Source organism: Salvia splendens, chromosome 2 (assembly GCF_004379255.2).
Source record: "Salvia splendens isolate huo1 chromosome 2, SspV2, whole genome shotgun sequence".
NCBI lineage: Eukaryota > Viridiplantae > Streptophyta > Magnoliopsida > Lamiales > Lamiaceae > Salvia > Salvia splendens.
This window is the reverse complement of record NC_056033.1, coordinates 21,925,006-21,937,589: the sequence shown is the minus strand read 5'-3', so window position 1 is coordinate 21,937,589 and position 12,584 is coordinate 21,925,006. Positions and strand designations below refer to the sequence as shown.

At 50.2% G+C, this 12,584-nt stretch overlaps 2 protein-coding genes across 2 annotated transcripts; one reads left to right on the top strand and one right to left on the bottom strand.

Annotated features, from left to right (window-relative positions):
* Positions 1-4,041: 4,041 nt before the first annotated feature.
* LOC121776068 lies at positions 4,042-4,848 on the top strand. Its single transcript, XM_042173196.1, has one exon. The coding sequence runs from the start codon at positions 4,042-4,044 to the stop codon at positions 4,846-4,848; it is 807 nt and encodes a 268-aa protein (XP_042029130.1).
* Positions 4,849-10,660: 5,812 nt separating this feature from the next.
* LOC121776047 lies at positions 10,661-11,962 on the bottom strand. Its single transcript, XM_042173168.1, has one exon. The coding sequence runs from the start codon at positions 11,960-11,962 to the stop codon at positions 10,661-10,663; it is 1,302 nt and encodes a 433-aa protein (XP_042029102.1).
* Positions 11,963-12,584: the final 622 nt, after the last annotated feature.

Below are 12,584 nucleotides of genomic sequence, written 5' to 3'. Positions count from 1 at the left end.
TCTCACACTCAATACCATCATCTAACCAAGTGCAGAAAATGCTTGAAAATATCAGGTTCACAAGGAGCTACAGCTGGAACTACATAAACGCCAAACATATCATCGTCCAGCTCGAGGATGTAGAAGACTACGTGAAGATGCTTCAAATGGCTCTCCAGTGTGGTTCATCGACCATCACCCGAAGAGGGTGCTCAAATGGACTCCTACATTTGACTCCTTCTTTGAGACAGCCATTGCAGCCGTGTGATGCAATGTGATTGCACTGCCGATCCAATTGTTTGAAGTCTCGACATTATACGCAATCGGCTCCCTACTGGGTAACCCCATCCAACTGGATCAAGATACGGCCAACAGAAAATGCCTATCTTTCGCTCGCACCTACGTGGAGATAGATATCTCCAAACCTCCAACGGAAGAAGTGGTTCTTGACTTCAAGGGCAAAGAGATGGTACTCAAAGTTAAATGGGACAAAATTCCGCTCTATTGTAGGGACTGCAAACATGTTGGGCATGCAAGCCGGAACTGCCACGCATACGGCAAGAAAGAGGCGTAACCAGAAAGACATCCTAGGCCAACATTCTTCGGGGGCGCAAGGAGAGTATAGGAGGAAACAACTGAAGTGCACAGAGGGGAGAGAGATCTAACGTGCCTCGTCGTCAAAAAATACCCGAGGAGATGAAAATGAAGTGGGGAAACAAAAGGGGCAAGAAAAAGCTAGAGAATTCGACCACAGACGCCAAGGGGTCCTCAACCCACCACCCCGTCCGACATCCCCGACCTTTGCAGACTACGTTTGGGACGAGGGATTCATCAAACAAGGAGGTAAAGGGAGAAGAGGCAAACAGGGGAATATCGTCGAGAAAAATATCAAGAGGTCGAACTCGGCAAATCAAGTTATTCTAGTAGGAAAACACAAGGAGGCAGTAGGAGTGGAAGGGAGGATCTACTTAGCCACAACAGAAAACTTGCAACAGGGGAACTCGGTAGTGCAAAAGCTGAACGCAGCCACAGAATGGGTGCTACAACAGTTTGAGGAAAGTAACCCTTTTCAGCAACTTGAACATGAAGAATATATGGTGGAGGAAGGTAGAACGGTAACACACATGGAAGAAGAAACATGGGGCAGGAGAAAGAGCACAACTACGTTATAACAAGGGAGATCATAGCCCGGGCAGCCAAGTTGAAAACAGGGAAAGAACCACTACTATTGACAGAGGGGCAATCTGCCCCGAAGTTAGTGTAATTGAACCTTGATGCAAAGCTTAATGATTTGGAACGCACGAGGCATGGCTAATGCTAAGACCCAGAGTGTGCTAAATCATTTAATTATACTACATAAATTGTCCTTCGTTGCTGTAATCGAGCCAATAACTCTACCGAGACCAGAGACCTGCAGGCTGGCCAAACTGGAATTCAAAGGGGGGAACATGTCCAATAAAATATGGGTCTTTGCGGAGCGAGAATGGAAGGTAGAGGCCTTGATTGATATAGAACAAATGATCCACGTGCAGGTCACAGCTAGCTGCTTCAGAAAGCCAATCTTCATATCTGTGGTCTACGGCAAATGCTCTCGGGGGGGGGGGGCAGAGTACCTCTGTGGGAATCTTTACGTGACATTGCAGAAGGGATGGAGGAGCAGTCGTGGGCAGTAGGGGAAGATTTCAATATCTATTTAAATGAAATGGAAAGACGGGGTGGAGCATCGGAGGTGTCGAGGACCAAGTCAATGGAAATGTTGGATTTTGTAGAGGCAATTAGCGACTGCCATCTACTTGACCCCCGGCATGATGGTCCCTTGTTCACTTGGGCGAGGGGGGAACTCTTTGAAAGGCTTGATAGAGTCCTCATCAACGAAGGCTGGGCAACTAGCTTCGATGCAACAAGAGTCTCGGTCTTGCCAAGGATTGTATCGGACCATGGGCCACTCTTGATCCGTACCAAGGAGTCGGGAACCAGAGGAAGATGCCCTTTTAGATTCCAAGTCATCTGGACCAGACATCACTTATTCCTCGAGGAAATCAAGAGATTATAGAACGTGGAAACTGGATTCCTCGGAATGAAAAGTCTACAAATCAAACTGGGGCTAGTCAAAGAGGGACTGAAACGATGGAACAAGGAAGTGTTTGGGAATTTGTTCGTATACCTCAAAAATGCAGAGCTAGAGGCTGCTAATGCTCAGACCAATTATGAAATGGTTCCATCGGCTGAAAACAAAGAGTGCTTCAACACAAAAACAACGGAGTATCTGCTATGGCTCATAATGGAAGAAACAACATCACAAAGAACAACAACAGTCGACCAATCAGCCAAATCCTCTCGCCCCTCTCTAGTTTCTCTCTCTAAGCCTTGCACGTACAAAAACGGTCACTGGCGGCCACCACCGTCGTACGGTATACCCGGCACTCCCTCTACCATCCTAGGGGGTCCGGACACCACCGAACGGTCACCGGCGACCTCCCCGCCGCCAACACCACCGAAGCGAAACGTGCCCTACACCTATGGAGGAACCCGACCCCAACGAGAGCCCCCCCGGAGGCCGTCTTTCAATCTGCCGGAGAGGCCATAACAAATGCTTCCATATACAAGAAGGAAGCTCGGAGGAGCGTTGGTGAGCGCTTGAGGCTGAGGAGGTCGACTCCAAGGCAGACCATGAAAGGCATAGGGAATAAACAGTTCATCACTACTCCCTCCCCATGGGCCAAGCCGAAATTCAAGAGAGCCGCGGCTAAAGAAGAAGAAGAGAACATAACAAGGAGCTCTAAGTATAAGAAAAATCTCTTGGAGGAGCTAAATCTGGCCAAGGATATGTCCGGCCAAGGGTTGGACGATGAAGATGACAACAAACCGGAGGACGGGGGGAAGTCTATTCCGATGGAGCCCGAACTCTCATCTCTACACGTGAAGAACTCTTCGCCTGACGGAGCACTTTTCAGCGACGGAGCAGCCACGGCGGCGCCGGAACCGGCTCACGACCCCGACGTTGATGAAGACTTCGTCAGCGAAGCCATGGCTAAGGATCCTCATAGTCCAAGGCGCGTGGTAAAGGGTACAACCGAAGTACAAGTGTCCTTGGGGGATGTGGAAGTCAAACTGCCCGAAATGGATACAACAACAAAATCACTTTCTGAAAGTAGTTTGGTGGCTCTCCAAACCGAGCCATCACATGATGAACAAGCCGTTGCAGCCTATGTGCTGCCAAAAAACGACCCCATCCTGAACCTTGTGTCCCTAGACACGCCGGAGATGCTAGACTCCATGGCGGCGCAACCGCTTTGCATCGACAACCAGTCGGTGGTCCGTACCAAGAATGCCGGACCGTGCTTTCAACTTCCATGGGTGTCCGGTCTGACCTCGGAACCCTCCTTGGCTGCTACGGGCCCATCATTGGAGGATTTCCCTCCTCTTGAATGCGGTAGAACACGGAAAATTCGAGATGTGTTCGAAAATGGTCGACCGCATCCGAGCCAGCAACCAAATCTCGACGAGTACCCCTCTCGGGACAAGGTGAGCTCCTCGGCCCTTAACAAGATTCCCTTGGCAGCTTCGAACCAACTCCCGGATGTCGGCTCGAAAATACACCAAATTGACACGATAATGACCGAATTTGCCGAGGCCCACAGACCCCAAGGTGCGGCTTGTGCCGAGAAGAATGGTAATGCATGGGTGGCTCGGAACAAGAACCCATTGACAAACTCTCGGCCCGAAGGAGATGCGGCGGCCGTGGGAAACTCAAGCGCTCCGAAGACCATAGCTGATATGGTCCGAGAATCCCCGAGCCTCAAAGGGCCGAAGGTCTTCGAACCGGAAAAGATCCAAAGCATCGGCCTTGCAACTATGTCAAACGACATCCCGACAATCTATTTCTCCTGATCGGAAATCCAAAAGTTAGCCACGAGCCTTGGTCATGACATTGTTGGTAAGTTCTCTCATTCCATTCCCGCTTCGCATCACATACAAAAGGCTTTAGATAATATCAAATTTAGTCATGGTTTCACTTGGAAATACATTAATGCCAAGCATATTCTTGTTCAATTTGAGGACATGGCGGATTATGCCCGATTGCTTAGTGGACCGAAAGGTACTCCGGTAAGGTTCATTGATCGTCACCCCATGAGAGTTTTCAAATGGTCCCCGGATTTTGATGCATATTGCGAGTCCCTGGTCGCGGCAATTTGGTGCAATCTTATCGGCCTCCCTATTCACCTATTCGACCATGCTGCCCTATTTGCCATTGGCAAACTTCTCGGAAACCCTATACAAGTGGATCGTGCGATGGCCAACAAGTCAAGACTCTCTTTTGCTCGTATTAGCGTTGAGATTGACATCACAAAGCCTCCACCCGAGGAAATTATTTGTGGCCGTGAGACGATACAACAAGTAAAGTGGGATAAGATCCCAGCCTATTGCATGGAATGTAGGCATGTCGGCCATAGAAGTGAGGTTTGCTATGCGGCGGGCAAGGCGGAGCGACCCCTGAAGAGGAACTACAACAACGTTACGCCGAAACAACAACACCATGTGGGCCATGGATCGCAAGGGGAAACCGTAATAACGAATCATAAGGACCGGACACATCAAGGGAAAGCTAAGGAAATGGAGGAACAACTGAGTAGGATCCCGAATAAAAGTGTCCCCTTGAACCGGGAGTGGTCGGGGCCGGACATCATGGGCGAGTTGCAAGATGGGAGTGGCACGGCGCCCGTCTCCCGAGCCGGGGATGAGGGACGAGGTGGCCGAGGGGGCTTCAATCTTAGTAGAGGCTCGGCATTTAGATCCTTTTCCCAGAGGAGGGGGTCGCGGGGGATCACACAGAGGCTATGCCGAGGGTCGGATTTCATCCGACCCTGAGGGACCGAAGAGTGGCCAACCCGCAAAGACTAAGGATGGGGGTGAACAAGGCTCCCAAAACTTCATGTCCGCCAATCGATACTTCTCTCTTATGGAAAATGAGGGCTTCGGGGAGGACGAGTTAGAAAGGGAGGATGACTTGGATCATGAGATGCCTCCTAACATTGATAACATAGGCGCAAAGTCTCCCCTTAAGGAGATCGGCCTAGATGGTGATGGAGATGCTTTACCAATTGTCGCATTTCAAAGGGGGACTTCAAGCCTGCCGGGTAAGGACCTTTCTTGTTAATCATGTCACTCAATTTCTTATTTTGGAACGCTAGGGGGATCGCGAATGCGTCAACCCAAAACGTCCTCAAAAGAATAATTGACACTTACCATATTATTTTTCTTGCTATTTTGGAGCCTCTCACTACTCCAAACCCGGAGTGGTTCTCTAGAGCTCTAAGGCTGACCTTCAAATGCTCGAATTCAAATGGGAAGATCTGGATTTTTGTGGAGGAGGGAGCTACCTTTGAGATTGAGGTGGACGCGGAGCAAATTCTCCATGGGAGGTTCTCGTGTCCTCGGCTTCCAAATCCTATCTTGATCTCGGCTGTATATGCCAAGTGCACTCGAGGGGAGAGACATGATCTTTGGGACCAAATAAGAGAGATTGCGTGCATTGATGATGGTGTGCCATGGATGATCGGGGGGGACTTCAATACCATCCTCTCTCCCCGGGAAAGAGTTGGAAGTAATACAAACCGCCTAGCGGAGATGATTGTTTTTGCGGAAGCTATTGAGGAGTGTCGACTCCTTGACCCGGGCTATGATGGCTCGTAATTCACTTGGGCCAAAAATGGGCTATTCGAAAGGCTGGATAGGGTGATGGTGAACGAAGCAAGGGCCCTAGAGTTCGAGGGAACAAGAGTGACCAACCTCCCTCGGGTCTCCTCCGACCATGGGCCGGTCCTAGCTCGATGTAAGCTGATGAATTCCCCAACGGGGGGGGAGGGCCTTCCGATTCCAAAATATGTGGCTAAGGCACGAGGGGTTTGCTGGTTTTGTACGTGAAAATTGGGCGCACCCTACCGAGGCGGACGGGCTACTAAATCTTCAAATCAAACTTTCAAGGCTCAAAAAGGCCCTCAAAGTGTGGAACAAGGAGGTGTTTGGGAATGTTCATATTAACCTCAGAAATCTCGAGGAAAGCATTGTCGTGGCCAAAGCCAAATTTGAAGAGGAGCCAACACCGAGTAACAGAACGGAGATGAACAAGCTCATTGCTAACTACATCCTATCGCTTAAAATGGAGGAAGATTTTTGGCGTCAAAAGGCGACTTTGAGGTGGCTTGCGGAAGGTGATAACAACACCAGGTTCTTCCAAAGCTGGGTCAAACAAAAAAGGACCAGGTTGAGAATCCATAGGATTGAAGAGAATGGACAAGAGCTTACGGATGAAACGGAGATTAGGAACTCGGCAGCCAACTTCTTCCAAGGCCTTCTTGCGCCTGAATGCCCGGATCTTGCCGTCCCGGACCTTGACCTCCTACATCACCTGCCCCCCTCGGATCAACTGGAAGACCTCTCCAAGACTCCAGTTTCGGAAGAAATTAAAGGAGCCGTCTTTGATATTTCTAGAAACAGTGCGCTGGGGCCGGACGGCTTCACGGCTACCTTCTTTCAAGCTTGCTGGGAGACCGTGGGGCCGGATGTGGAGGGAGCCATCGACCAATTCTTTCTCGGGGCTTTCCTTCCTCGAAGCATCACTGCTACGAGCATCGTGTTAATTCCTAAGAAGTCAGCCCCTAGGACTTGGGGGGACTACCGGCCCATCAGCCTTTGCAACGTTATCAATAAGGTAATCACAAAGATGCTTGTTAAAAGGCTAACGCCGTTTTTGCCGCAGGTTATCGCCCCCAACCAAAGTGGCTTCGTGAAAGGAAGGCTCCTAAACGACAATGTGCTTTTGGCGCAAGAAATGTTCCACGAGTTAGCCAGATGCTCCCCAGCCCCAAATGTTGCGATTAAGATTGATATGGCTAAGGCTTACGATCGGGTCCAGTGGCCATTCTTACTTAAAGTCCTTAGTAAGATGGGATTCCCGGATGCTTGGATTTTGCTGATTGAAAGATGCATTAGCACATGTTAGTTCTCCGTTCTAGTAAATGGTGCACTGGCGGGCTTCTTCAAATCCTCGCGGGGACTGCGTCAAGGAGACCCCATCTCCCCAGCCCTGTTAGTGATACCGGCGGATTACCTCTCGAGAGCCCTTGATAAGCTTATTTTGGGGCAAAAGGGAATGACTTTCAAGGCGACTCGGGGATGCATGGAGATCAGCCACCTTGCGTATGCCGACGACATCATCATTTTCACGCAAGCGGCCGCGACCCCATTGTGGAGACTTAGAGCTTGTCTTGACCACTACGCTGAAGTTTCGGGGGCAGCAAATTAATCTTGGCAAGAGCAACTTTTATATTGCCGAGAAACATGAAGGTTGGGCGAATGCAATACAGAGTAAAGGAGGCTTCTCCCGAGGTACCTTCCCTTTCCTTTACATGGGAGTTCCTCTCTATCGTGGTGTAAAACGTTCAGATATGTTCATGTTCCTCCGGGAAAAGATCGCCGCTAGGGTCTCAGGATGGGCCCACAGACATCTATCTTTTGGGGGACGTCTAACGCTCATCAAGAGTACCCTTGAGGCTGTGCCGATCCACATCTTCCAGGCTATTGAACCAACGGCCGAGGCTCTGAAGCAATTTGATCAACAAATGGCTCGATTCTTTTGGGGCTCTACCTCCGAGAAGAAAAAGACACACTGGATCGGTTGGGACCAAATATGCCGACCTACTTCTAAGGGAGGACTCGGTGTTCGGAAGTTTAAGGAAGTGTTACGCACGTTCAACCTCAAGATGTGGTGGAGATTTCGGGAGCAAAACTCCCTGTGGGCCAAGTATATGATGGATAAATATTGTAATAAGACCTCCTCCCTTGCTGCAAGACCTAAGAGCAGAAATAGCCCCACGTGGAGAAGACTATTGAGGGTCCGGGGCCAAGCTCAACCACATGTTCGGTGGCTGGTGGGGCTCGGAAATATCTACTTTTGGGATGACATATGGCTTAATAACACGGTTATCAGGGATGCTTGCTTGGATGATAGGGGAGACCCCCGCACCCTTGTGGCGGACTTTATCAAAGATGGAGCATGGGATGAGCCGAAACTACAAGTCTTACATGAGCAAGCTGGTCTGCCGCGATGGATCATCTCAACAATCCTTGCCATGCCAATCAACCCCGGGAGGCCGGACATTCCGAGATGGAAACTCTCTAGTTCGGGAGATTTCTCACTTGCGACAACGTGGGAAACTACTAGGTGCCGAGGGCCGATCATCCATGGCTTAGCCGATGTGTGGAAGGCGGGCTTAACTTCATCCATATCTATCTTTATTTGGAGACTCCTTTCCAATCGTATACCGGTGGATACTAAACTCCAATGGCGGAGAATGGAGTTGGCTTCCAAATGCCAATGTTGTCTCGTTAGACCATCCATCGAGTCCCTACAACACCTATTCATTCAAGGCGAGGGAGCTATAAAAGTTTGGAGAGAATTTGACTCTTGGTTCACGGAGGCGCCCCCCCCCCTCCGATTCAATGACACCATCCCGGAGAGAATTGAGGTATGGTCTCGCCGAACCCAACAGCCGGGTAAGATGCATCTATCCCTGGCCATGCCGTACCTTGTCTTTTAGTTCCTCTGGGTGGAACGAAATAGGAGTCGACACCAATCGGTCCAATTTAAGGCCTATAATGTAGTTTGGCAGGTACAGATGTTTATCCAAAACAGCTTGGCCAATGGTAGATTGAAGCCCAAACATTGGAAGGGCGTGCACTTGCGAATCGCCGTCCCGAGCCATGCGGATATCAGGAGGCCGCGGCCGCTTGTTATGCCGATTAAGTGGAATCCTCCAGATGAGCCATGGATAAAACTTAACACTGATGGGGCGTTTGGTGAAGAGTCAGGAAAAGCGGGAGGGGGCGGAGTTGTCCGAGATCATGAGGGCAAGGTACTTGCAGCCTTCGCCACCCCACTTGAAGCCCACTCAGCCCTTGAAGCGGAGCTCTTGGCTATCCACCACGGCCTGGTACTTGCCTCGGAATTCAGGCTCACAATTTGGGTTGAATCGGATGCGGCCAAAGCCGTTAGACTCCTCAATGGACCAGATTGGGGTCCGGCCCATGTGTGCCGTGCCATGGCTTTTCTTGCCAATCACAAGAGTAATCTTACCATCCGGGTGTCCTTCATTCATCAGGAGGGGAACAAGCCAGCGGACCTCCTTGCAAAGATGGGCCTTAATGGAGATGAGTATCAACGTATGCATGGAGGCTCCCTACCGAGACTTCTTAAAGTTGTGCTCCGGCTGGACGAGATGGGAGTCCCTAACCTCCGCGTCCAAGAAGAAGACCCAGATCCACCCCGATAGCCCTACCGATCGGACCCACCGAACCGTGTGCAAGATTGGATACCGTAGAGTACCTTGGTGTCGGGCCAGCCATGGCGTGTCCCCGTCCTACTCTATAGTGCATCTTTTAATTTTGTGTTGCCGTGTAACTCTTGTGTGTAATTGTCCGAACACTTTGTAATTTTGGGTTTCATTGGCAATATAGGGATGAGGGACCCACGAACCCTCCACCGTAAAGGTGTTTGATTAAAAAAAATGGCTCAGAATGGAAGAAGAATTTTGGCGCCAGAAGGCGGCGGTTCGTTGGATGGTCGAGGGGGAGCGAAATACCAAGTTCTTTCAAGGTTGGGCTCGACAAAGAAGAACCAAATTCCGCATACATGAAATTCAAGTGGGAGATACTGCAATCACAAATGAAGAGGAGATAAGGAACTCAACAGCAACATTCTATGGAAACCTCCTCACATCAGATGATCTCACGCTTGAGGAGCCGCACACCAACATCCTCAAACCAAAGCCAGAGAACATGGATACCGAGAGTTTGAGTGACACGCCGACAATGGAGGAAGTTAAGAGGGTGGTATTCGGGATTTCATCAGATAGCACCCCAGGGCCAGATGGATTCTCCTCGCTCTTCTTCCAGGTCTGCTGGGAGATAGTTAAGGAAGACATCTTAGCAGCAGTAGGAGATTTCTTCAACGGGGCGTACATGCCTCGGAGCTTCACCGCGACCATGATTGTGCTGCTACCAAAAAAGGACAACCCCCACAAGTGGTCGGACTTTCGGCCGATCAGCCTCTGTAACGTTACAAACAAAATTATCTCCAAAGTTATCTCGGAGAGACTCGCGCCCCTACTGCCCACCCTCACAGCACCAAATCAGAGCGGATTCATCAAAGACAGACTCCTAAGCGACAATGTCCTTCTTACGCAAGAAATAATCGGTGACTTTTTTTTTAATCAAACACCTTCACGGTGGAGGGTTCGTGGGTCCTTCATCCCTATATTTCATGGCAAAAAGATGTACAAAACAAGGCCGTGCCCAAAAGTAGCACTCCTACACAAATTAAGCAAGAGTAGTAAAAGGTCCGAGCCTGCAAGCCCCGGACCTCATCATACTCTCTCTTCAAAAAACAATTAAGCACCAAGAAGGTTCCGGAGCTAATTGTGGCCATCTCCTCGAACCCGGATATTATGGATCCCCGTTTCTTCCAAGCGGATCATTGCCTTGGGGAGCCGTGGGGCTGTGATGTTAGTCATGCGGTATATTTCAGCTTTCTCCATGCCCATCTTGGCGAGGAAATCAGCCGCCTTGTTACCTTCGCGGTGGATGAAGGAGGCACGAGGTTCGGTTTGGCGCTTGAGGATCATCAGACGTGCAACTTCATTCGGGTATGAGCCGGACCCCGACTTGCGCCGTTGAGTAGTCTGAGCGCTTGCTCGGAGTCTGATTCAATCCAAATTGGTTGATTGAATTCCATTGCCACGGTCAAGCCTAGGTGGATGGCCTTGAGCTTTGCCTCTAGGGCCGAGTGGCCATTAAGAGGTGTGGCAAAGACGATAATCATCTTCCCCGCGGAGTCCCGGATAATCCCTCCCCCTCTGGCTCTGTCTGTTGCTTCCACATAGGCTCCGTCTGGGTTAACTTTGATCCAGGGCCAATTTCGGGGTTGCCTCTTGATCAGCATGGCAAGTGGTCTCGGTAATCTCGGCTCGACCTCGATAGGTATGTTCATCTTGAGCTTCACACCCTTCCAATGTTTTGGCTTGGTGGATCCATTGGCCATGCTATTTCGGACATACGTTTGGACCTGCCAGACCACATTGAACGGCTTGAATTGTACCATTTGATGTCGGCTCCGATTCCGCTCTGCCCATAGGAACCACAAAATGAGATACGACATGACATGGCTGAGGTGTGTTTTGCTTGGCTGCTGGATTCTTCGTGACCAGACCTCAAGTCTATCTGGAATGGTGTCATTGATCCTAATTGGTGGGGTGGCCCCTTCAAACCCGGCGTCGAATTCTCTCCAAACGCTGGTTGCCCCCGAGCCTTGGATGAAGAGATGCTGGAGTGACTCAGTGCCCGGACGGCGCGGGCAGCATTGGCATTTGGATGCCAACTCCATTATCCGCCATTGGAGTTTTGTGTCGACCGGTATTCGGTTTGATAGCAGCCTCCAAATGAAGATTGAGATTGAGGGGGAGAGGCCAACCTTACAAATATCATCAAGGCCCCGGATTATGGGTCTTTGTGTTCGAATGGTCTCCCAAGCCGTGGCGAGCGAGAAGTCCCCAAGTCGGATGAGGTTCCACCTTGGAATATCCGGCTCTCCGGAGCCAATTGGTGTGTCGAGAATTTGAGTAATAGCCCGCTGTGGCAACCCGGCCTGTGCGTGCAACAACTGGAGCTTGGGTTCGTCCCTTACCCCGTTCCGGATAAAGTCCTCAACCATGGCCTTCGGGTCTCCCCTTTCGTCAAGAGATAATCCCCTAAGGTCGACTTTGTCGAGCCAAATATCGTCCCAAAAGTAGATCTTGCCTCGTCCCACCGTCCATCGAATGTGAGGCTGAGCTTGGGCGCGGACTTTTAAAAGCCTTTTCCATGTTGCACTATTTCTTCCCGTAGGGCAAACCGTGAGCAGAGAAGCATTGCTGCAGTATTTGGTCATCATATATTTTGCCCATAGTGAGGTCTGCTCACGGAAGCGCCGCCACAACTTGATGCTGAAGGCTCGCAGAACCTCTTTGAACTTGCGTATGCCTAAACCTCCCTCGACGGTAGGAAGGCAAACTTGGTCCCATCCGATCCAATGGGTCCTTTTCTAGTCATTGGATGATCCCCAAAAGAACCTAGCCAATTGTTGGTCCAGCTGCTTGAGAGCACCGGCGGTTGGTTCAATGGCTTGAAAGATGTGAATTGGCACTGCTTCGAGAGTGCTCTTGATAAGCACCAGCCTCCCCCCAAAAGAGAGGTGTTGGTGAGCCCATCCGGAGATTCTTGCGGATATTTTCTCACGAAGGAACATAAACATGTTAGTCCGTTTAACGCCACAATAAATGGCCACGCCTAAATAAAGGAAAGGGAATGTACCTCGTGAGAAACCCTCTTCCATCTGGATTGAGTTGGCCCATTGTTTGTGACACTCGGCGATGTAGAAGTTACTCTTGGTGAGGTTAATTTGTTGGCCCGACACCTTCGCATATTCATCAAGGCATGATCTCAGTCGTCTCAAGGATCTTGGGGCCGCTTGAGTGAAAATGATGATATCATCGGCGTAGGCTAGATGGCTT

Bases quoted from the DNA above. Each gene is read 5' to 3' on its own strand.
- LOC121776047 (XM_042173168.1), bottom strand. From the start codon at position 11,962: ATGACCAAATACTGCAGCAATGCTTCTCTGCTCACGGTTTGCCCTACG.
- LOC121776068 (XM_042173196.1), top strand. From the start codon at position 4,042: ATGGCGGATTATGCCCGATTGCTTAGTGGACCGAAAGGTACTCCGGTA.